The 21,832-nt window shown below is 52.3% G+C and overlaps 5 protein-coding genes across 5 annotated transcripts; 3 read left to right on the top strand and 2 right to left on the bottom strand.

The window, feature by feature from the left end:
* The first annotated feature begins 1,195 nt into the window (after positions 1-1,195).
* On the top strand, positions 1,196-20,191 carry SLC17A4 (solute carrier family 17 member 4). Its single transcript, XM_016216296.2, is given in 13 exon segments — positions 1,196-1,344; positions 1,683-1,786; positions 10,957-11,083; positions 11,788-11,993; positions 12,939-13,172; positions 13,258-13,345; positions 13,980-14,066; positions 14,960-15,078; positions 15,177-15,338; positions 17,486-17,618; positions 17,698-17,845; positions 18,582-18,672; positions 19,550-20,191. Coding segments are annotated over 11 exon segments (1,494 nt in total). The 5' UTR covers positions 1,196-1,344; positions 1,683-1,786; positions 10,957-10,992; the 3' UTR covers positions 19,685-20,191.
* LOC107539721 (histone H2A type 1) lies at positions 2,450-2,842 on the bottom strand. Its single transcript, XM_016216297.2, has one exon. The coding sequence runs from the start codon at positions 2,840-2,842 to the stop codon at positions 2,450-2,452; it is 393 nt and encodes a 130-aa protein (XP_016071783.2).
* Positions 3,132-3,515, top strand: LOC107539724 (histone H2B type 1-A-like). Its single transcript, XM_016216299.2, has one exon. It carries the CDS (start codon positions 3,132-3,134, stop codon positions 3,513-3,515), a length of 384 nt encoding a protein of 127 aa, XP_016071785.2.
* LOC107539725 (histone H2B type 1-A) lies at positions 4,331-4,714 on the bottom strand. The gene has a single exon (XM_016216300.2). The coding sequence runs from the start codon at positions 4,712-4,714 to the stop codon at positions 4,331-4,333; it is 384 nt and encodes a 127-aa protein (XP_016071786.2).
* Positions 5,000-5,395, top strand: LOC107539722 (histone H2A type 1-H-like). Its single transcript, XM_016216298.2, has one exon. The coding sequence runs from the start codon at positions 5,000-5,002 to the stop codon at positions 5,393-5,395; it is 396 nt and encodes a 131-aa protein (XP_016071784.2).
* Positions 20,192-21,832: the final 1,641 nt, after the last annotated feature.

The following is a 21,832-nucleotide window of genomic DNA, read 5'->3' as shown; positions in this document are numbered from 1 at the left end:
AGTCCAGAGCAGATAAATGAGCAAAGCATTGGTCTGGCTGCGTCACCTCTTCCTGTCTGCTCAGCGTCTTCTGGACCTGAAAAGGTCACTGTCGAGATCTCTTATGGAACCAAACCAGCCAGCTCTACCTGTGATTTTTAATTTGGGTATCCCAAAGTCAATTCGACCCAAGTCTCTTTTTTTGTTTTTTGCCAACCCCTTGAACATTTAAAAAATATTTTACTTTTCATTTTTTTGGGATTCTCCCCCCCACACACACAAATGAGATTATATCCAGTTGTTCCTGAAAAGAAAACGTTTTCTCCAGATGTTTCCCTAATATTTTTACCTTAACTGGATCCATAGAGTAGTCTTCTGAACACCATAGATCATTCCTAATATTTGAAGACCAGGTAACCTTCTCAAGGGACAGGTGGCTGCTTACATGACCAGGATGAGGGGGACCCCCCAGCCCCTCTCTGTGCCCACTGCCCCTCCTGCCAAGGGAAGAACTGGCTGCTATGGAAGCCTGACCTTTGATTGCTGACACCCTCAGGTTCACAAAGATGTTAAATGGCTCCATACTGGCTACAGCGTTTATCTCCAGCAGATTTACAACCCACTGGAAGATCACATTTGTGATACTCAGGATGTGCAAAGGTTTCAACCCGGTGTTTTCCTGTATGGTTCTCTGTCCCAGCCAGACTGGCCTGGAGACGTCCTTGCTCCTGTGCCACCACCATTCCCACATATCAAACGTTCGTCATCAAGCACAGCTCAGAGCCCACCTCCTCCAAGAAGCAGATGGAAGTGGTTGCTTCCCATCAGGAACGGTGACAGCTGGCCTTTCGGGAAAAGAGCACTACAACTGGGGTCAGAAGTGCTGGACCCAAATCCCAGCCTTGCTAGGAACTCAAGGGTGGGGGGTTTGCTGGCTCTTTCTGGTGCTCTTGGGCTTGTGGAAGCACTACCCCAATCTCCACATGGATCTCTCCCTGTGCACACGTCTGTGTCTGTGTCCAAACATCCCCTGTTCGTAAGGACAGCTGTCATTGGATTAGGGGCCAATGAGAAGCTGCCACCACTTCGAACCCTCTTTCCTCCAGTGAAATTTGTTCACACCCCCCTCCCTCCTCTATAAAAGAAAGCTTTTCTCCTTTGTTCTGCAGACTGGCCTGTGGTTTGCCATATTTTGCTTGTCCAGAATTGCAATTCCTCTGCTATTCTCGAATAAACTATTTGCTGCGCAATAACTTTTAACTTAAAAAAATATATTTTGATTTTTTAAAGAGATAGAAATATTGATGGGAGAGAGGCACATCAGACATACTGATTTGTGCCCTGGGGATTGAGCCTGCAACAGGGGTAAGTGCTCTTGGCCAAAATCCAACCTGGGATCCTTCAGTCCATGGGGCTGACACTCTAACCATCGAGGAAAACCGGCAGGGCCGATCTTTAACTTCTTATAGGACTTCACACTTTTATTCACGTCTGCTTCTATAGCTGTCTGTGTAAATCTTGTGTGTCTAGCAATGTTTGTTTTAGATAACCAAGGAGGTTCTTTTTCTTTGAGATAAGGTAAACTGTTGACTATTGTACAGTAATTTTTATATTTGACAGCCTAAGTATTCATTTTTCCAATTTCACTTGGAATTTGCAGTTGCTAACAGACACTAAAACTATGTATCTTTTTTTTTTTGTAGCTAAACCTCTGGAAATGACCAAAATTCCCTAATTTAAAAAAGATGATGGAAGAACCTGCCACATTGCAGCCTCTGAGAGTGACGTTAGCATCTCTCCACATCTGGTAGGCATCATTTTTTAGATACATTTTTACATTTTTAGAAAATTCTATTTACTAAGCATGTGTGTGAAGTTGCAGGTGTCAAATACTCAGATATGAAACCCTTTACCCAGTGTTGAGATTGACTTGCTTTCTAACTCTTGGCTTACCCGCATGTCACGCCTAAAGACCTCACGTGGACTGTACTAGCTTGTTGGAAGGGGAACTCCTCTCTAGGAGCTACTTGGAGGAAGTCATGCAGCCTTGTTTGACTTATGTCCTACAGGCTGGAAGCTGCAAGACTGTGCTTATTCTAACCCAATCTTCACTTATCTCATAAGCCTCAGAGCAGGGCTTCTGTTCGCATGAACTCGGGAGCGAGGGTTGTAATGCTAGAGAAAGTTTCCTCCCTCCCCAGGACTCCTGCAGGGACCAAGCTTGGAGCTGCTGCAGCTACCAAAGCACATCCTGCCGGGCGCCTCTGGGCCCGCCAGCTCTTGCTCCCAGCCACGCGTCCCTTAAACTTTAAAGGGCCCGTTATTAGGACCAAAGGTTGTCCCCAGGGAGCTATGGTTTTCTACGCTCACCAAACAGCACACGGACAGCCTTTCACAGTGTGCGCAGCCTTCATTGATGGGTGAGTGGCTCTGAAAAGAGCCGTTGGTTTTCTCTTGACGTGCGCGGTCCTCACTTGCCCTTGGCCTTGTGGTGGCTCTCGGTCTTCTTGGGCAGCAGCACGGGTTGGATATTGGGCAGGACGCCGCCCTGCGCGATGGTCACGCCGCCCAGGAGCCTGTTGAGCTCCTCGTCGTTGCGGATGGCCAGCTGCAGGTGGCGCGGGATGATGCGCGTCTTCTTGTTGTCGCGGGAGGCGTTGCCCGCCAGCTCCAGGATCTCGGCCGTCAGGTACTCCAGCACGGCCGCCAGGTACACGGGCGCGCCCGCCCCGATGCGCTCCGCGTAGTTGCCCTTGCGCAGCAGGCGGTGGATCCGACCAACAGGAAACTGCAGCTGCGCCCTGAAGGAGCGAGACCGGGCCTTGGCGCGCGCCTTGCCGCCCTGCTTCCCGCGCCCGGACATGACTTCAGATGGTGGTAGTGACAGCGGAAACTAACCAAAACCCACACCACGGGGGGCCTATTTATAGTCTGCCGGTACGTTGTGACTCGGCATCTGATTGGCTGACTCGTGGATGCCTACCCAATCAGAAAGCATTACTGGAATCACCTAATTTGCATATACGTCACTATCCACTAGCCAATCAGATGTCGGCTGCCCAGAGTGGCCGGTGAGTGCTACCACATAAATAGCAGGCTTTCGGCCACAAACTGCTGTTGTGACCTGTGTCCCTTGGGACTGAGCACTCACCATGCCGGAGGTGGCTTCAAAGGGCGCCGCTATTTCCAAGAAGGGCTTCAAGAAGGCGGTGACGAAGACGCAGAAGAAGGAGGGGAAGAAGCGCAAGAAGTGTCGCAAGGAGAGCTACTCCATCTACGTGTACAAGGTGCTGAAGCAGGTGCACCCCGACACCGGCATCTCGTCCAAGGCCATGAGCATCATGAACTCCTTCGTCACCGACATCTTCGAACGCGTCGCGGCCGAGGCGTCGCGCCTGGCGCATTACAACAAGCGCTCGACCATCACGTCGCGGGAGATCCAGACGGCCGTGCGCCTGCTGCTGCCCGGCGAGCTGGCCAAGCACGCCGTGTCCGAGGGCACCAAGGCCGTCACCAAGTACACCAGCGCCAAGTGAAACGACTCTGCCAACGGATGAGCTTTAACCCAAAGGCTCTTTTAAGAGCCACTTACGTTTCCTAAAGGGCTGTATCATTTTTTGTCAATGTATGGGGCTAGGTCTTGCCACTACATTAACATTAGCTAGTTTAGCTAGTAAAATACTATTTGCCAAATTAATTTGGTTCACATTTAATAGTTTCAAGCAGAATAGAGGCAACTTGGCCTATTTGAACTCAGAATCGTACTATCAGTTCTAATTTGCAAGTCAGTTGAGTAAAATCCTGGGACCACGATTGCTAGGTCATGCGCTCAGACTCAGAAACCCTGAGTAACTGAAATCAGTACCTGAGCACAGGCAGGCTGGTCTACAGGACCAGCTCAGGTACAGCACTGCTTCCTGAAGCCCCAAGCTCTTGCCACAGCGTCAGGCTGTCTTCTGGAAGGATTTATAAAAAGGCCCGCTACGTCCCTATGGGCACTGTCATCTCCGGAAAACATCCACACGCACACGGATTGCCAATTCTCCCCTTGGAGAACTGCTCCTGACAATTGAGACCTTCAGGGCACTCAAGACAAATGCTGGTAGCCTATTAGGTATATTAAGAAACTTGGGGACACTGGGGGGCAGTGTCCACAACCAGCTCCTTTAAGCATCACGCCATAGCTTAATCCCATAGCGTTAAGAACTACTGTTTAACTAAAGCCTCCTTCCACTTAATAGAACGTCCCACAGGAAACGTCAGCTCAGTAACAAGACAGCTGTTTTCAGGAAACGTTAAGTGGCTCTTAAAAGAGCCTTTGGGTTAAAGCTCATCCGTTGGCAGAGTCGTTTCACTTGGAGCTGGTGTACTTGGTGACGGCCTTGGTGCCCTCGGACACGGCGTGCTTGGCCAGCTCCCCGGGCAGCAGCAGGCGCACGGCCGTCTGGATCTCCCGCGACGTGATGGTCGAGCGCTTGTTGTAATGCGCCAGGCGCGACGCCTCGGCCGCGACGCGTTCGAAGATGTCGGTGACGAAGGAGTTCATGATGCTCATGGCCTTGGACGAGATGCCGGTGTCGGGGTGCACCTGCTTCAGCACCTTGTAGATGTAAATCGAGTAGCTCTCCTTGCGACACTTCTTGCGCTTTTTCCCCTCCTTCTTCTGCGTCTTCGTCACCGCCTTCTTGAAGCCCTTCTTGGAAATAGTGGCGCCCTTTGAAGCCACCTCCGGCATGGTGAGTGCTCAGTCCCAAGGGACACAGGTCAGAGAACAGCAGTTTGCTGCCCAAAAACCTGCTATTTATAGGGTGGCACCCAACGGCCACTCTGGGCAGCCGACATCTGATTGGCTAGTGGGTAGTGACGTGTATGCAAATTAGGTGATTCCAATTCTGTTTTCTGATTGGGTAGGCATCCACGAGTCAGCCAATCAGATGCCGAGTCACAACATACTGGCAGACTATAAATTGGCCGTGCATTTGTCCGAAGAGTCTCTTTTTTCGTGGTGTCCATCGCTGTCATGTGTGAGCAGAGTCAGCAGGGCGGCAAGTCTCGCGCCAAGGCCATAGCTCGCTCCTTCAGGGCGCAGCTGCAGTTCCCCGTGGGCCGCGTGCACCGCCTGCTCCACAACGGCAACTACGCGGAGCGGGTCGGGGCGGGCGCGCCCGTGTACCTGGCGGCCGTGCTGGAGTACCTGACGGCCGAGATCCTGGAGCTGGCGGGCAACGCGGCCCGCGACAACAAGAAGACGCGCATCGCCCCGCGCCACCTGCAGCTGGCCATCCGCAACGACGAGGAGCTCAGCAGGCTGCTGGGCAAGGTCACCATCGCGCAGGGCGGCGTCCTGCCCAACATCCAGGCCGTGCTGCTGCCCAGGAAGACCGAGAGCCACCACCGGAAGGGCCAGAGCAAGTGACCTGAGCTGAGTGACCTGAGCCCCTGGAGAGGAAGGACGGGAACCAAAGGCTCTTTTCAGAGCCACTCACAATGTCTGAGAAAGAGCTACGGCAAGGCAGTAACTGGTTAACCTTTAAGAGCGGTTGACCACAGGTCCTAAACCACCGGGACCCAAACTATTATCTATTTCGGGTAACAGGCCTCGGGAGTTGCAACGTGCAACAGGCTTGACAGTGGAGCCGTGGCCGTGGGTAGAGCTGCTGCTACGAGGCAGCCGCCCCGCAGCCCCTGGCGGCGAAGGGCGCTTCTTGGGAGAAGGAACCAGCGTAGAATAGGAGTTTTGTGACTACATAACTCGGGGGAAACAGCAACAACGTGGGCTCCTCACTTGGTTAGTGTTTTAGTGAGAGTAGGGCCAGACTAAACGAGCGGGTTAGGAAGGAAGGAGATTTGGAAACTGGCAGCTTTGGGCTCAGCTCTTTTGCTTGGAGAGAGGACAGGTGCCCGCCAAGCCGCTGGCGCCCCGGCGCATCCACACGGCGTTTCCTCCGGCGCGGCAGCCGGCTTTCCTGCCAGTGCTGGGTGGCGTCACATCCCGGAGTCTGCAGCCTGGTCCCTGATGAGCCGAGAGATAAAAGGCCCATATAAATATTTACATGAAGAGCTGTAAAAATGAGTAGTAGGTTTCTTAGTCCAGAGGTTACATCTCAAGCTTTTAATACCATTTTGATGGTAGGGTAATAGTATAGTTGGGTCAGTCATGTGACAAGACAGCTTTCTATTTGGAAATATTGGGCAGAATTCTTCAAGAGATTGAACCACTGAAAATGAAGCAAAATATTTTGTGCTCCTTTTAGCACTAAGTACAAATATACACCCAGAAACAACTGACAAACAGGAAAGCAGCCAAATACAAAGTTCTTGTACAAAAATGAAACCATCGAAATTCTCCAAACAATGCAAAGCAAAACAAAAATCTGCACATTCATGACAAACTACAAAATTCCTACAACATTCACAGTTTAGAATTATCTTAATATTGTGTCTATAAAATTATATTTAAACCTATAAAATGGATGTTTTGAAATTATGAGTTTTTTTACCTATGTCAACAAATTTTTAAAAACTAATGAAATACGTGTTTCTAAAAAATATAAGTGGTTTAAGTTGAACCTAGAAAGCAGTAAGAACTAAAATGGGGGAAAAAATTGAGGTCAGCAATGAGCTGCCATCCTCAAAAATCAGGCTTCTAAATCTATGCTCTTAGACATTTAAGGAAAAGATAAATCTATAGCTAATAAAGCCATTCCAGATTATGAAAGTGTCTCATTTTTGAGGAAATGTGAGAATATCTAATGAGGAAAGCATGCTAAGTGAGCACAATATAAGTATACCAGTGGTATATAAATAATTTATTTCATCGCCTTCTATTAAAATGTCCTGAAGTCCATTATTCAATGAAGAGGTGCTATCTTTTTTGATACCAGGAACTTTAATATTGACTTAATGGTAATTAGTCTATTTTTTTCCAGTAAACAAAACTGGATGTATACAATATACAAATTTCACACCAAAATTTCAAATAGGAGTAGTGACTTGAAAATGTCACAGTCAACAATATCCCTTCTCAAGCCTATCATTTACTTTTTATGTTATTTTATTAAATTTTCAACCACTTGTTAAATTTTTAAAACAAATTTGAGGCTCCATGGCCTCATACCTACACGTTTCCTGTTAATGGTCTGTTTCATCATCATCTGATGACGTTTTGTGATATATTCCGAAATATTAGTCAAGGAATTTTTTTCCAAGCAGTTATTTATCGCACCGTATTTAGAGAAAACATCTCAAAAAATAACTGAAAACAGAAATTCCAATACATTACTGTTAAGGCTAGGAGCGAAAACAATGTAACCCATAGACCTGTAAATTATCACACATACAAAATCTACAGAAATTTGGGACAAACAAAAAAAGCGTATTAATGTAAAGAAAATGTTAAAGGTCTTTAGGAGAATTAGCATAGGACTGGGAGAAGTGACATAACTGGGTAGCTGAGAATAAATGAGTTTACGAGAATCATTTGTTCCTTGAATTAAGCACCTGCCCTCTGTCTTCAAATTCTCAGAGAATTTACTGACCCGCAGAGACTCCCCAAGGTGACGGCACCAGCGTCAGGGAGTGTGGTTGTCGGGCTCCTGTGAGAAGGGACCTTGATCTCTTCTGGGTGTGACGCATGAAGAAGATTTAATGAACTTGATCTACTTGTTAATTAAACTATAGAAGTAATGTTAAAAATTAAACCGTCGAGCCAGTAACACCTATCCATTTCGTAACAAGGTCTAAAGGTTTGGGGTAATCATTTACTTCTCCGGGAGTAAAAGACTTGGGAAGTTTGGGGGAATTTATTGGAAAGGAATGAGGACCCTGCACTCTACCTCCCTCAGGTTAGCTTTCAGTCTCTTGCCCGTAATGCTCTACTTTTGCGATACTGGGAATGGGTCTTCTCCCCGTCGAGAGCCCCTTGGTTTGCTGTTTTGGGGTAGAGATGGTGGGGTGGGGAAGAGAGCTCGTCTTTCCTGAGATAATTCTGAAAAGTGACAGAAGATGCTGCCTTTTCCTAAAAGAAATGAGAGCCCCAGAACCTCAGGGAACAAAACTGCAGGGAACAGAGCCATCGGGAAGGGTCGCTGCAGAGAGTCTGAATTGTCCACAGCATCTGTAGCCAGCCCGTGATTTTAAACTATCTACTTTTAAGGGTTAATATCACTCAAATATTGGAGGTAGATTAGATGACCTGCAGCTTGAGGTTCGTATACTGGACTTGTTTGGGTGGGATGTTTCAGCAATAGTGTGTGTGTGTGTTTTAATATGTCTTTATTGATTTCAGAGAAAGGGGGGGAGAGAGAGAGAGAGAGAGAAAATCAATGATGTGAGAGCCATTGATCAGCTGCCTCCTGCACGCCCCCTACTGGGGAATTGAGCCCACAACTGGGCATGTGCCCCGACCGGGAATCGAACTGCGATCTCCTGGATCCTAGGCCGACGCTCAACCGCTGAGCCACGCCAGCCGGGCATGTGTGTATTTTTTAAAGCACTGATCACATCTGTGCTGAGACAATACATGCAAACACAGATTTCTGGCAGAGGAAGATTTCCATCAGGGCAAAAAGATAAATCAGAACAGATCAGACTGTTCCAATGAATTTATGGAATCGCCGGAATCCACGGGCAAACAAACAAAATGAAAGCCCGCATGGCTCTGGAAGGTAGTTAATGAGTAAAGGGTTTGGGGCAGACGACTTTTATTTGGGGCCGTGAAGAGGAGCCGTGAGCTGCTGCTTATGTGCAGGAGACGCTCAGGGCTGAGACCCGGTAGATGCATGTGAATGATTAATCCTCTGCGAGACCCCGTACGGAGAGGCATCCACAGTGAGCTCGCGGAGAGGAGCGAGGACTGTGTTCCTGCAAAGGGAACGGACACAGCCTGTCCTGGCCAGAAAACGGACAGGAGCTGGGTAGAAACATGACTGGTCCAGTCTCTCTGCTGGCCCTTCCTCACTTGCCTGGTCCCTAAAGAAAGCGGCAAGACCCATGACTTCCGAATTTGCTTTTCCACCCGGGCCCTCCGTCCCAAGCTACAGATCCACAGGCACAGCGTCTACTTGGCAGGCGCCCTTTCTGGGCCTGACAGGCACCTCGTGTCCAAAACCAAATTCCCGTTTTCCTTCTGGAAGCCCACTCATTTCCTCTGCACGGAGCGGGACCCCATTCAGGCCTCCAGCCTGGTTTTCTGCCCCATGACCAGCCCAGCCCGACGCCAGCTCCTGCCCAGTGGATGCGAGGGCTCTTCCGGCGTCTCCTGGGCCCCAGTCGTGTCCGTCGTAGACCACGCAGCACACAGCGGTCGGGGCACATCCAGGCCCCTTGCCTGGCTGCAGGGCCCTCCGCAGCGTGGCCCCCTGACCGCCGCGTGGGTCTCGTGTCCCCCCCAGCCTGCTCCCCACCCTGCACCGGCCGCACCGGGAAACCGGCTCCTGGGCCGGGGAGAAAGGCTCTGGCTTGGAGCTGCCCCTCCTCGCCCTCCTGGGCTCGGCTCCACGGGAACTGTCTCAGGCGGTCGGGGACGCAGACTCGGGCAGCTGCTGCCCTCTCCTCACGACGCGCGGCGCCCGTCACGGTCCAGCTGCTCCCGGGGCCCCACAGCCAGCGTCGTTCTTCATTCTCCCCTCTCATCCCGGCGCCTCCTGGGTGTTTCCCACGGAAGGTGGAGGGAGACACAGCTGGTGTGGGCCAGGCCTGCAGCCTGGGCTCCGGGCCAGACACCTGGCACCAGAACGCTGGCATTCAGTCCCGAGGACTGGGCCCTGCAGGCCCAGATGCGGAGAAGGGGCAGAGTGGGCGGGGCTGGTGCAGCTGATGGCGGCCGGCCAGTGAATGGGCCGAGCGGGCCGGTGAACTCGCAGGCCCGGGGTCGCTGGGGGCGTCCTGGCAGGTACAGCCCTGGGGAAATGTCACTCTGAAATGAGCCTGCACTCGGCTATTCCGAGGTGAGGGCAGACGCGATAAGCTGACCCCTTTTACAGCCGAGTGTCCTGCCTTCATTCGGCGGTTTCCCCTCAGCGTCCCCAGAGCCGCTCCGTTTAGCCGGTGAGTGTTGATTTGGATGGAAATTCAATTTTCAGTTGGTTTTTGAATTCGGAGGCACGTGGAGGGCTCTTGGGTCTAACTTCTGTGTTAGTACAAACTACGTAAGCAGTGAGGCTTGGCAACCTCGGGGCGATGCGCAGACGTGGTGCAGTCCTTCCCCTTGGGCAAAGACAACCTCATTAAGACAGGTGGTCGCCTTCGTATTAACACAAGTAGAACCCCGCAGGCAGGAAGCGGAAATGATTTTATTTTGCCGGCCACTCCGGCCCCATCCCCACCCCCCTTTACGTCTGCCAACCCCCTACCTTCTCGGTCATTCTCAGAGAGTAAACAGCCTCCAAATAATCTCATGTATAATTAATAGGTCCGGTCCGATGAAATGCACAAAACTCCAAACTTTCTCTAAAAGGGCCCACCCAGGGTCACTGAAAAGTTAGCTTATGCCTCCAACTTTTCATTCCATCCGCGGGGCTGTGACTATTTGGGGGGCTATGTATTTAAAAAGCTGTCTCCTACATTTTATTTACTATATCTAGACATTTAAAACAGACAGTGTTTGAGGGTAATTTAATCCACTGGAATCTCCTGGATGAAATTTCACAGAAGATTGTCAAGTTTTAACATCCAGTCCATACTGATGCGAGTTGAGAGACAGGGAAACGCGGGGTGGGGAGGAAAGAGACCCTTGAGGCCATCAAGCCAAATCCCTTGTTTTAGAGAAGCGGAAACTGAGACCCAGGGTGTTGACCTTCCTGAGGCCACACAATTGGCCAGAAGCAGAGTCTGGAGGGCTCGCCAGGTCCTGAACCCTAATCTTGCACTTTTCCCACCAAACATTTCCTGCAAATTCCTGGAAGAACGGGGGCAGTGCCATGGGTCATATAGGACCCGTCTCTTTCTCTGTATTTGCTGTGCAACCTTTTATTTCAGCAGGTAAACGCCAGACCCTGGGAGACAAGGGCCAAAATGTCCACTAGAGCCGAAGCCAAGGCCACAGTGGGAGATCTTCCCAGGGCTGCTGACGTAAACTCGGCTCCCACGCCGGCCTCCGGCAAAGGTGAGATCGTGCGCTACTTGTGGATAAGGCCGGGATCCGGTCACCTTGACTCCCTTCTGGTGGTCGACTTGCTCCCACCCATTGCCAGGAATTCCATAGAGCTCTATAGACTGTTTACTGAGAATTACTTCATTTCGTGCAATAAACCCTGAAGGTTTACCAGCAGCATTGCTGTTTTACAGGCATGAGAATCCCAGGGTGCAGGGATTAAATAACTCATTTAAGTCTCCCAGGCACAGAGGGGCGTCACGTGGGTTCAAACCAGAGCCGTCCGATTGTTAATCATTACACACACCTCTGTGCTCGTTAGATCTGGGAAAATTGAAGAATAGTTTTATTTCCAATGTCTTCAAGTTCTCAGGAGTAATAATAATAAAAAAGCTTAGAGCGTATGAAATAAATCAGCAGGAAGGCAGGACGGAACAATGCGATATAGCCGAGAAAGGGGACTTAAGGGAAATGTGTCTTTTCAGAGTGAAAATGGAATTAGCAGGAAAATGACCACTGGCGCTTGCCCTGGCCCGTCCACCGTTCTTCTGGCCTCCGCTCCAGTGATGGCTCTGAGGGGGTTATGTCCCCTCCCCGGCCCCCAGGGCGACAGCTGTCTGCCAGACCGACGGCAACGGTCTCCCTCTCCCAGACTTAGGAAAGGGGGGGCAGAAAAGTACCCCGATGATAAGACCCTCTGTGCCCTCTCATCTCAGGCTTCTGTTCGGTCCGACACGGGGTGGCCCTCACCATGCATCTCTGTAATTTTACAATTTCCACCCAACAAATGAGCCTGAGCATTGCCATCCCAGCCATGGTGAACAGCACAGCCCTGCCCGGCCCGCCCAACGCCTCCACCCACGGGCCTCCCGCCGGCTCCCTGGACAACTGGAATGAAACGCTGACGGAACCGAAGGTGGTGGTAAGTTCAGCAGGACTTGGGCCCCTTTCTGTGACGTAAATGGCCTGACCTGAAGGGTTGTTTATTGAGCACCTACTATGTTCAAGGAACTATGGATCACAAGAATGTAACAGGTAGTAAGGAGGCTGTTTCCTTACTTAGGGACCATACGTGGCACCAAGGACTAAGTTAGAATTCGGGAGTTTACCATTTATTGGAAATAAATTCCTGACCACAAAATAAGTTTCACAGAGTTGTATCTACTTTCTCTTCCTTTGGGTATTTTTACCCCTTGCCTGTGGTGACTTGTTTTACAGGCTCACTTTCATTTTACTTGCTCGGGTCCTTGTGCAGCTGGGACACTGTGAGGGGAAAGGGTGTCTGGGCACATACAGGGCGTCCCGGAAACATGTGCACTCACTTGAACAGCTGATAACTCAGTTTTCACTCCTTTTCAGGTTTAACTGATTTGAAATAATGGGTGATGCCAGACTAAACGTTGAACAAAGAAAACTTATCCTAAAGGGCCACTAGGCTTTTTCTTTAATGGGGACACATAAAAGAAAAGGTTTATGGCACAAAACCGGCAACAGCTGACACACTGAGGGCGAGATGACTCTCGATGTCGGCGAGGCCGCTGCTTCCGGTTACCGGCGGGGCCTGGACCAGAACGGTCATCTGTCTGAAAACAGGCGTTGACCAAAAACATTATTCATTTCTGTAGATTCTTTTAAAATTTGCAGATGAACCGTATGTCAATAAACACGGACTTTTTACAGTCATTCAAAGTGCGTGTATATTTTGGGGGGACGCCCTGCATATTTAGGTTTTCTCAATGAAACCGGTAGGCTGGAGGAACTGGAGAGGGCAGAAGAAAACTGTCAATTATTTTCTCACCTTTCAAGCTGTCACAATAAAAATGTTCTCTCACTGAAGATAAACAGCAGGACTCTCTTTGTCACCCAGGCGTCCGCGTATGACTGGAGCCCCGGAATCCAGGGGGTCGTCCTCAGCGCCCTCAACTACGGCTCCTTCTTGGCGTCCGTCCCCGGTGGCTACGTGGCTGCGATCTTGGGAGCCAAGTACCTGGTTGGCGCGGCGATGCTGCTTTTCTCCGTCCTGAGCCTCTTTGTCCCGCTGGCCGCCGACGCCGGAGTGGCCTTACTGATCCTCATTCGGGTCGTCCAAGGCGTAGCCCAGGTACCAAGGCCCTTTCCAAGCACGAGCAGACTTTGGATTCTACATGTCTCAGGTGCCAAGAGCGGGACTTTTGTCTTCCCCCCAGGTTATGATACAAATAAGTCAGTATTTAATTTGGGTGAAGTGGGCTCCCCCGTTGGAAAGGAACCAGCTCATCACCATTTCTGTCTCAGGTAATCGCTATCTCTGTTGTCACCTTGTCCACGAGCACCTCGCAAGGACCTGTCCGCAGACACGGGACCTCCTCCCTGCGTCCTTGCTCGAAACACTGACCTGCACTAGCTTTTTTTTTTTTTTTAAATCCTCACCCGAGGATATTTTTTCCGTTGCTTTTCAGAGAGAGTGGAAGGGAGAGAGAGAGGGAGAGAAACATCGATGAGAGAGACACATCGACTGGTTGCCTCCCACCCACTCCTGACCGGGGCCGGGGATCGAGCCTGCAACTGAGGTGCATGTCCTGGGACCCTTCAGTCCTCAGGCCGACGCTCTACCCACCAAGCCAAACCCGCCAGGGCTACACTTTCTTTCTCGATTATAATTGCACACTCACGGTGCAGAACAATCCTTATAAATGCTTTGCACGTTAATTTATCTTAAAACTCATTTTCATTTTGCACATACGGCAAATTGAGACACAAATAGACAAATGACTTGCCCAGGGTCACACGGACACTGCGGGAAGAGGCAGGACTTGAGCCTCGGAGCTTTCACCCCTGTGCACCTTAGCTCTGGGATGCGGTCAGCCTGCGGGAGGCTCAGCGTCCCGGGCCCGGCCTCACCCGGAGCGTCCTCGCCGCTTGTGTTCAGGGTTAATGCTGGGCTCCTTAACCGTCCTCCTCGTCGGTGGTTTCCTCTGCGAGACCCTAGGGTGGCCGTACGTCTTCTACATCTTTGGTGAGTTTACGCTTTTCTCAAATCTCAGAATGTTATTTTAGGACAGCGAGTGCTGGGTGTGATTTCTGTGATACAAGATCAGCTGTGATTAACCAAATCCCAATAGATGTGGATATTTATATAACTGAAGTTGATCGTGTTCAGAGCTAATCATGTTGTGAATTTTGCACAGTGACACTTAGGGTTCAGGTCCGACAACCCGATGAGGTAAAGGCGGGATAACAGTCCCTCCCGCTTCCAGGCGGAGCCCACAGAGGATGCCAGGGGAATTTCTTTCATAAGCTGTTGAAAATGTTACCTTGGTGTGATTATATTTTTAGATGCACTTATTTAATACAGTCTTCTTCTTTGTTGTTGTTAATACTCACCCGAGGATACCTTTTCCCTTGATTTTTAGAGAGAGTGAGAGGGAGGGAAGGAGGGAGAGAGAGACACATCAATTGGTTGCCTCCCACACGCACCCTGACTGGGGTAAGAGATCGAACCTGCAACCCAAGTACGTGTCCTTGACGGGGAATCAAACCTGAGACCCTTCGGTGTGCAGGCCGACACCCTAACCACTGAGCCACCCTGGCCAGGGCCCGATGAATGGATCTTTGCAGAAGCCTGAGCAGCAGGGGAGATGCCTGCTGGTACTTGAACCGCGAGGGCATTTTCAAGCACACGGGGCAAACACACGAGGCTCTAAGCTGCCCCCCACACCACTGGCCAACGCAGGTGACATGGCCAAGGCCAAAGTCAGGTGGCGGGAAGTACCCTCCTCCTGCGATCAGGCCACACGGACGTACAGACGCACGGAGGGGCCCGGGCCGCTCTGCCGGCCACAGGGACCCCCTCAGGGCGGAGTCCGGTGGAAAGAGCGCGAGCCGGGTGCTAGCTGGGTCGTCTTCCAGGTGGAATCGGCTGTGCCTGCTCTTCCCTCTGGCTCCTCCTCGTGTACGACGACCCCGGGGCCCACCCGCTGATCAGCAGTGGCGAGAGGGACTACATCCAACGCTCGCTGGCTCAGCAGGTGCCTTGGCGGCGCCTCTGCCCCCTCCCGGCCCCGGGCGGGTGTCTTGGGAGCACAGTGTCTCCGTGGAGGGGACACTGAAACCTGCTCTCTTTCAGGACTGTGCGCCCGACAGGTCTGTTCCCATTAAGGCCATGGCCAGATCCCTGCCTCTCTGGAGCATTTTACTGTCTCAGTTCAGCGAACACTGGTATCTCTACGTCATGATGGCGTATTTGCCCACGTACCTCAACTCTCTGCCTCAGGTGGACCTCAAAGATGTAAGTACGGAGAAAGTCCATCCTGTTCTCCTGTTTCAATGCCCCCTTATATAGCTCCCGTCTCTCCCGGGGTCATCAAGCCAGGGGCCTGGGCCCGGGGCCTTCAAGTGGAAATGCACCCGCTCGGGTTCCGACTCACCTCAGTGCGGCCTCCTGCTTTTTGGGGGCAGGATGCTATGGCTCTAGGCCAGCTTGACACTCAGGGGATGTCATTTTTTTTTAAGGGGTCAATGAAAAAATTCTGCGTTCAATCCAATCGACATCTGCAAACAGGATACTCTGCTGATGGCGGAAAGAATAAAGATTCACAAAGCAAATTCTGCCTTCGGGGAGGCTGAGGCTGAGACAGGACATTATGGACAGGACCTGAAGGCCCCAGTGGGACTTACACCAAAGCCCTGTGGGGAATGCTCTTAAAAAAGTCCTTTATTCAAGTCCCACGCATGTGGAGAAAGGAGCACCGATGGGTGGGGCTGAGTCTCCCCCAAATGCCCGGGTGCTCTGATTGGCTGACGGGAGCCGCTCAGTTCCCTCCAGGGGGGTGTCCTCGAAGTGCGAGGAGCTCATCAGATTTCGTCCTGTTTGCCATGGTTCACAAGGTCATTGAGTTATAGCCACAGTCCCGCCTTTTGTACTCAACAAGCAGTGTTCTCACATTGACCGGATTCCTCCGGTGACGACAGGCTCACCCGCCAGCAAACAGCGACGTTAGCAGAGGTCAGAGTCTGGGGCACACGCGTGCACACGGGCAGGTGCTGGGACCAGGGAGCCCGAGGGTGGGGTGGCTGTGGGCCTGCTGGGGGGCAGAAGCAGGCGACGGAGCCAGGAGTGAGGGGTGAGGCCGGTGGGCTCCCCACCCTCGGAGGCCTGTGGTGAGGCCACGGCTGCAGGGACACGTTGAGACCAGGCTTCCCCGGCTCGGGAAGCCCAGACCCGGGTCCCCGTGGATCTCAGGGTATTTCCTCTGACGACACGTCACCGTGGTAGTTGGTTTACTCTGATAAAATGAACAACTTGGATCCCATGACTAAATCCATCCCATCGGTGTCCTTTGCCTTTTTAATTTAGAAGTTGAATGGACAAGAACAGAGTCCAGCATTTAAAAAGCTATTAAAAAGGTGTAGAGTGAAAAGCCTCTCCCGTTCTGGCCCCGTCTGCCCCGGTCTCGGAGCCCACCCCTCAGACAATGCTTTCTATTAATTTCGTATAATTCTTCCATTTACAAGAATCAGGCATGCACAGATGTTCTCATTGCCCAACTTTTTTTTTTTTACACAAAACACAACACATGAATGTGCTGCTGTTCTTTACACACTAGACCACGGGGATCTTTCACGTCAGCAAATGTGGGAAACCTCACAGAGCTACACGCGGGCTGTTTCCAGTCTCTGCCCAACTATTTTTTAAATCCCTGCATGTCCGAGTCGGGGGCGAGTGCCATATAAACGTATTTACTGTCACCCTCCGTGGGGCAGTAATGATGTTGGCACCTGTCTGACTCCCCACAGACCTTGCAAAGAACCGATGGATCCACAAACAAAGGTGTCTCGCGGCCATTGTGTTAGCTTAACTCGGAATATGTTTCAATACATTTGGGAGCCGTGTGGTTTTTTGTTTTTCTGTCCATTGCCTGTTCCTATTTTTTGCCTAAAATTTTTTGTACTGAGTTTTGTTCTTTTTTAAAAAAAAATCCTCACCCAAGGATATGTTTTTATTGATTTTAGAAAGAGAGGGAGAGAGAGGGAAAGAAACGGGACGTGAGAGAGAAACATCGATCAGTGGCCTCCCACGTGCGCCCTGACCAGGGGTTGAACCTGCCGCCTGGGCATGTGCCTGGACTGGGAATCGAACCCAGAACCTCTGGGTGCAGAGGACAATGCACCAACCAGCCGAGCCACCCGGCCAGGGCTGGGCTTTGTCCCTTTAAGCACCTATTTCCAGGTGACCTTTACGTATGGAGGGAGCGCTTGTCCCTTTTCCCCACACTGACCTATGTGCACATTTTTGCTCAGAGGTGACACTGGCTTCTGGCAGTGGCCTGAGAGTGTGTTAAAGGTGGTGTCGAGAGGCACCAGGGTAGGCAGTGCGCCGGGGACCCTCGGTGTCCCGCTGGGCTGGGCGCGGCCTCACTCATCTCTGGTCCCCAGAGCGGCTTCCTGTCGGCCCTGCTGCTCGGCGTGGCCTTTGTCTGCACCATCCTCGGAGGCCTGTTAGCGGACTTCCTTCTCTCCCGAGAAATCCTCACGCTCATCGTGGTCAGGAGGCTCTTCACCGCCACAGGTAAGGACCCAGGTGGACCCGGGGCTGGCCTGGGGAGCTTGGGGCAGCGTCCTGGCCTCTGTCTCTCCTCCTGCCCCAGCGGTTCTCTTCCCGAGTGTGTTCTCCGTGCTCCTGCCCTGGGTCAGCTTCAGCTTCGGCATCACCATGGCCTTCCTGGTGCTGAGCTTCGCCACCAGCAGCCTCTCCCAAGCAGGAGCCCTCGTCAACTTCATCGATATCGCTCCCAGGTAAGGAGCCCCTCGCCCCGTTGTGCCCCACAGGGGCTCAGCTCAGGTCCAGTGCCCCTAAACCTGCCGTGACCATCGGTCAAAATGTGAGTGGCACGTGGAACAGGCCCCGGGAGGTGTCAGCAGCAGCCCTACATCCAGATGCTTCCTGGAAGGAACCCAAAGCTAGTCCACCGCTGTTCCCTGCGGGGGAAACGCAGCAGTGAGACAGGGCTGGGCCACAGGGCGCTCACCGGGGGTGAAGGACGCTGAAGGACACGGGTGTCACGGGAGACATTCGCCTCCAGCGCCGGGGAGTGTCGGGGATGACCGAGGCTTCCACGCGTAGCTCCCATGGTCCCTTCACAGTCAATGGGACGCGCTCCATTTTCAGATGAAGGGCCACCAAGGCACGTGGGAGACGCCTTGTCTCAGGGGAGCCCACGTCTTGCAGGGAGGGGTCTTGCATCCCCCAAAGCAGGGCTGCCAGGTCAGACTTCATAGCCGAAGCCAAGAGAACATATAAACTCGGCCAAACCATCCATCCTATGTTTTGTATAAACAACATTGACAAGTTAGCACGGTTACCCCTTGGGTGTCGCAGACCTTGGCACAGGATGGTAGCAGTCACTGGTCAGTACGTCTCCCTCAGGTTTGACGAAGGGTCAGCACATCTCTGGGCCACGCCAGAGACAAGCACAGGACTGCAGCAGATGGGCTGAGATTAACCTTTGCTTACGAGTCTCTCTCCTCCCAGGTACACTGGCTTTCTCAGGGGCCTGTCGCTGGTCTTTGCTCAACTCTCAGGAGTCCTCTCTCCCACCGTTTCTGGATTTTTCATCAGTCAGGTGAGGTCAGACATTCTGATGAGCATTTTCCTGCGGTAACCCTCTAGGGGTCATCGGGGGAAGGTCCGACAGGGGTGGCTCAGCCTGAAGCTCCCGAGGGAGAGCGCGATTCCATGTTTATGCTTTATGAGCTCTTGGAAGATGAGTTTCTCACGGTCATCACCAACTTCTGTAGCAACATGATGGCGTTTCTTGTAAATTGGAGAGTGGCCGATTTGTGGTTTGCTTGGGAGCGAGGGGTTTTCCAGGGTGTGGGACTTTCATCCTAATGCCTTGAAAGTTCCCAGCCATCTGGAAAGGGTTGGTCACACTATGTAGGGACCCAACAAATATGTACAGAATGTATGAGCGAGAGGCTGAGCAAAGGACAGAGGGAAGGAGCCGTGGGCACCTTCTGTGTCCGCTCATCGCGTTGGGGCTGAGGCCCTCTGACCAGGCGGCTTACCTGGGCGTTTGCATCTGAACAGCCTTCCATCCTGGGAGACGCATGTAAAGTTGTCAGAACAATGCCTTGAGCATTTCCTAAGAACCTACAGGTGAAGAAAGACATCCGTGACGTCCCCACGAGTGTCGTTCTTTAAGTTCCCTGTGGTTTCCCACCAGGACGTCAGGAGGATGGACCCCAACAAGGGAAGGGTGTTCTTTCTGCCATCACGCCCTTTGCCATTTGAAGCCTCAGTTCCCTTTCAGCCACTGACTGACACAGTCAGGAAATGGTGGTTTCACATGGACATTCTCAAGCTGACCTGTCTCCCTTGTCATTCATTTGTTGGTTCCACAAATACGCATCGACCCCGGGCACGTGCCAGCCAGGGCACTCAGGGGATGAAACAAAAGTTCCTGCTCCGATCAATAACCTGTAGTTTCCTGTCTCCAGGATTCAGAGTTTGGCTGGAGAAATGTCTTCTTGCTTTCAGCAGCTGTTAACATATCAGGTCTGGTCTTCTACCTCATCTTCAGCCAAGCAGAGGTGCAGGACTGGGCTTAAGAGCAGACCCTCACCCGCATGTGAGCAGCGACGTGCCCTAGGCCCTGGTGCTCCTGTGCTGTCGTTTGCCCTCACGGACATTCCCCTGTGTGCTCTCACTGGACTGTTTCCAGTATCTTCTCAGAGGCCTTGGCTATGCAACCCTGAAGGTTCTGCCTGGAGATTTTACTGGGGAGGGGGAAAGGAGACCCATCATTTACCTGTGAGCTCCTGAAAGCGTAGGTGTGTCTGAATTTCTGTGCTTCTCACTCTTTCTGCTGTTACTGTGACATAATCATGCATATTTGATCTCTGCCCCAGTTTCTGGCACAGAAATCCTAAAACCCTTGTCATTTCCCAAGTGATGGGATAATAGGAATCTCTTGTTAGAATATTTGGTCTTAGTCCCTCATTCCTGTCACAAAAGCTGCTAAGACCCTTGGAATTTCTGCAGTGATGCCTGTCTTTTTGGTGTGCAGGTGAGAGGGCTGGCAGCCGGGGCCCTGGAGAGCTTCGGGGTGGGGGCTGGTTGCCAGAAAGACCAAGGGATGGTTAGAAGGTTGGGGCTTTCAGCTCCATGGTCCCACCTTCTAGGAGGGGAGAAGGGCTGGAGATTTATTCAACATGATTTACTTAACGATCATGCTTATGCAATAAAATTTCTATAAAAACCTTAAATGACAGGTTCTGAGAACATCCAGGCTGGTGAGCTCACCGAGGTGCTGAGAGGGTGGTGCCCCCAGGAGGGCACCAACGCGCTGGTCTCTTCCCACACCTGCCCTGTGCATCTTTTCCATTTGGCTGTTTCTAAGTTACATCCTTTATAATAAACTGATAATAGTAAGTAAACTGTTTTTCCTAAGTTCTGTGTCATTCTAGCAAATCGTCAAACCTGAGGAGGGGGTCGTGGGAACCCCTAGCTGTGTCTAAGTCAGAAGTGGGAACGTGCCGGCAGCAGGGCAGTCTTGTGGGACTGAACCGTTACCCGTGGAGTCTGGACCAACTCTGGGTAGTGGGTGTCGAATGAATTAAATTGTAGGACACCCAGCGGGTGTCTAGAGACTCGGAGACCTGCCGGGCGTAGAAACCCAACACCGTCAGCGCTGTGAGCGCAGAAACAAATCTCTAGTTGTCCTGGTAAAAGCATCGGAGGCCCGATGACAGTTTCTCACCAAAGCGAGAGGAAGCCAGGGCCATGGGTGGGGGGCCTGAGGGTCACAAGGATTGAGCCCCAGCACCCAGAAGGTGGGCGCCGAGCTGCCAGCGAAGACCCGCCCGGGACAGCAGGAGCCGCGGGGCGCACAGGGCACGGCCCTGGGCCCGCAGAGCGGGGAAGCCAAGCGAGGAAACCCGACCACCCCGTCGTGACCCGGGCACCAGGAAAGGCTCCTGGGGTCTGACTGCGCTCGGATAAGACCAGCGGGGCACAGCAGCCGCTTCTGCCCCGGGGCCACCCCCCAAAACCGCACATGGAGGAGGCGCCTGCGCACGGACGCCCCGCGCCCAGCCGAGCCCCCGCCGGGTCTGCGCGTCTAGCGGCCGAACCAACCATTATAACGGTTTCCTGGACCCTGCTTTATCCAATCGGAGGGAGGCTCCTCTCATCCAAGCTGAGCTGGGCGGCTCTGACCAATCAGAGCATCTATTCTAACCAATCAGAAGAGTGCCTTTTGGGCCAATCAAATTTGTAAGATTTGGCATCCTCATTTGCATGAGGATGAACCGATCAGGGACGGGGCGGGGACTGCTGTGTATATAAGCCAGCTTTTCGGCGGCTTACAGCGCTTTCCCCCCGCTTTGTGGGCTTTCGGACCCTTGGGTGGACCTGAGGCGTTGCCGTGGTTCTGGGCCTGTGTCGGTCCTGAGCTGTCAGGCCCCGCAAGGCGGCTGAGCGCTGCCTTCGGTGTAGGCACCGTGCGGGTCCCCGGGCAGTGGCGAGAGGGGCGGGGCAGGGGCTGGGCGCGGGGCTGGGCTGGGCTGGTGAGAACGGGCCGAGGAGCACGGTCGCGAATGCTGGGGGGCGTTGGCCTTGTTAAAAGCACAGCACCCGCGGGTACCCCTGGGTCACGGAAACCGTGCTGGTGCCGGGGCTCAGGGCTGCTGCACAGCAACACGTTAGGTTTGCAGGAGTTGCGAGGGGCTGGGATTTCGGTCGGGGAGTTATCTTTCCGCGCCTGGGTGAGGGTGACATCC

The sequence above is a fragment of the Miniopterus natalensis genome, chromosome 19 (genome assembly GCF_054644295.1).
Source record: "Miniopterus natalensis isolate mMinNat1 chromosome 19, mMinNat1.hap1, whole genome shotgun sequence".
Lineage (NCBI taxonomy): Eukaryota > Metazoa > Chordata > Mammalia > Chiroptera > Miniopteridae > Miniopterus > Miniopterus natalensis.
The sequence above is the reverse complement of the archived record's forward strand: the minus strand, read 5'-3'. Positions and strand labels throughout refer to the sequence as shown.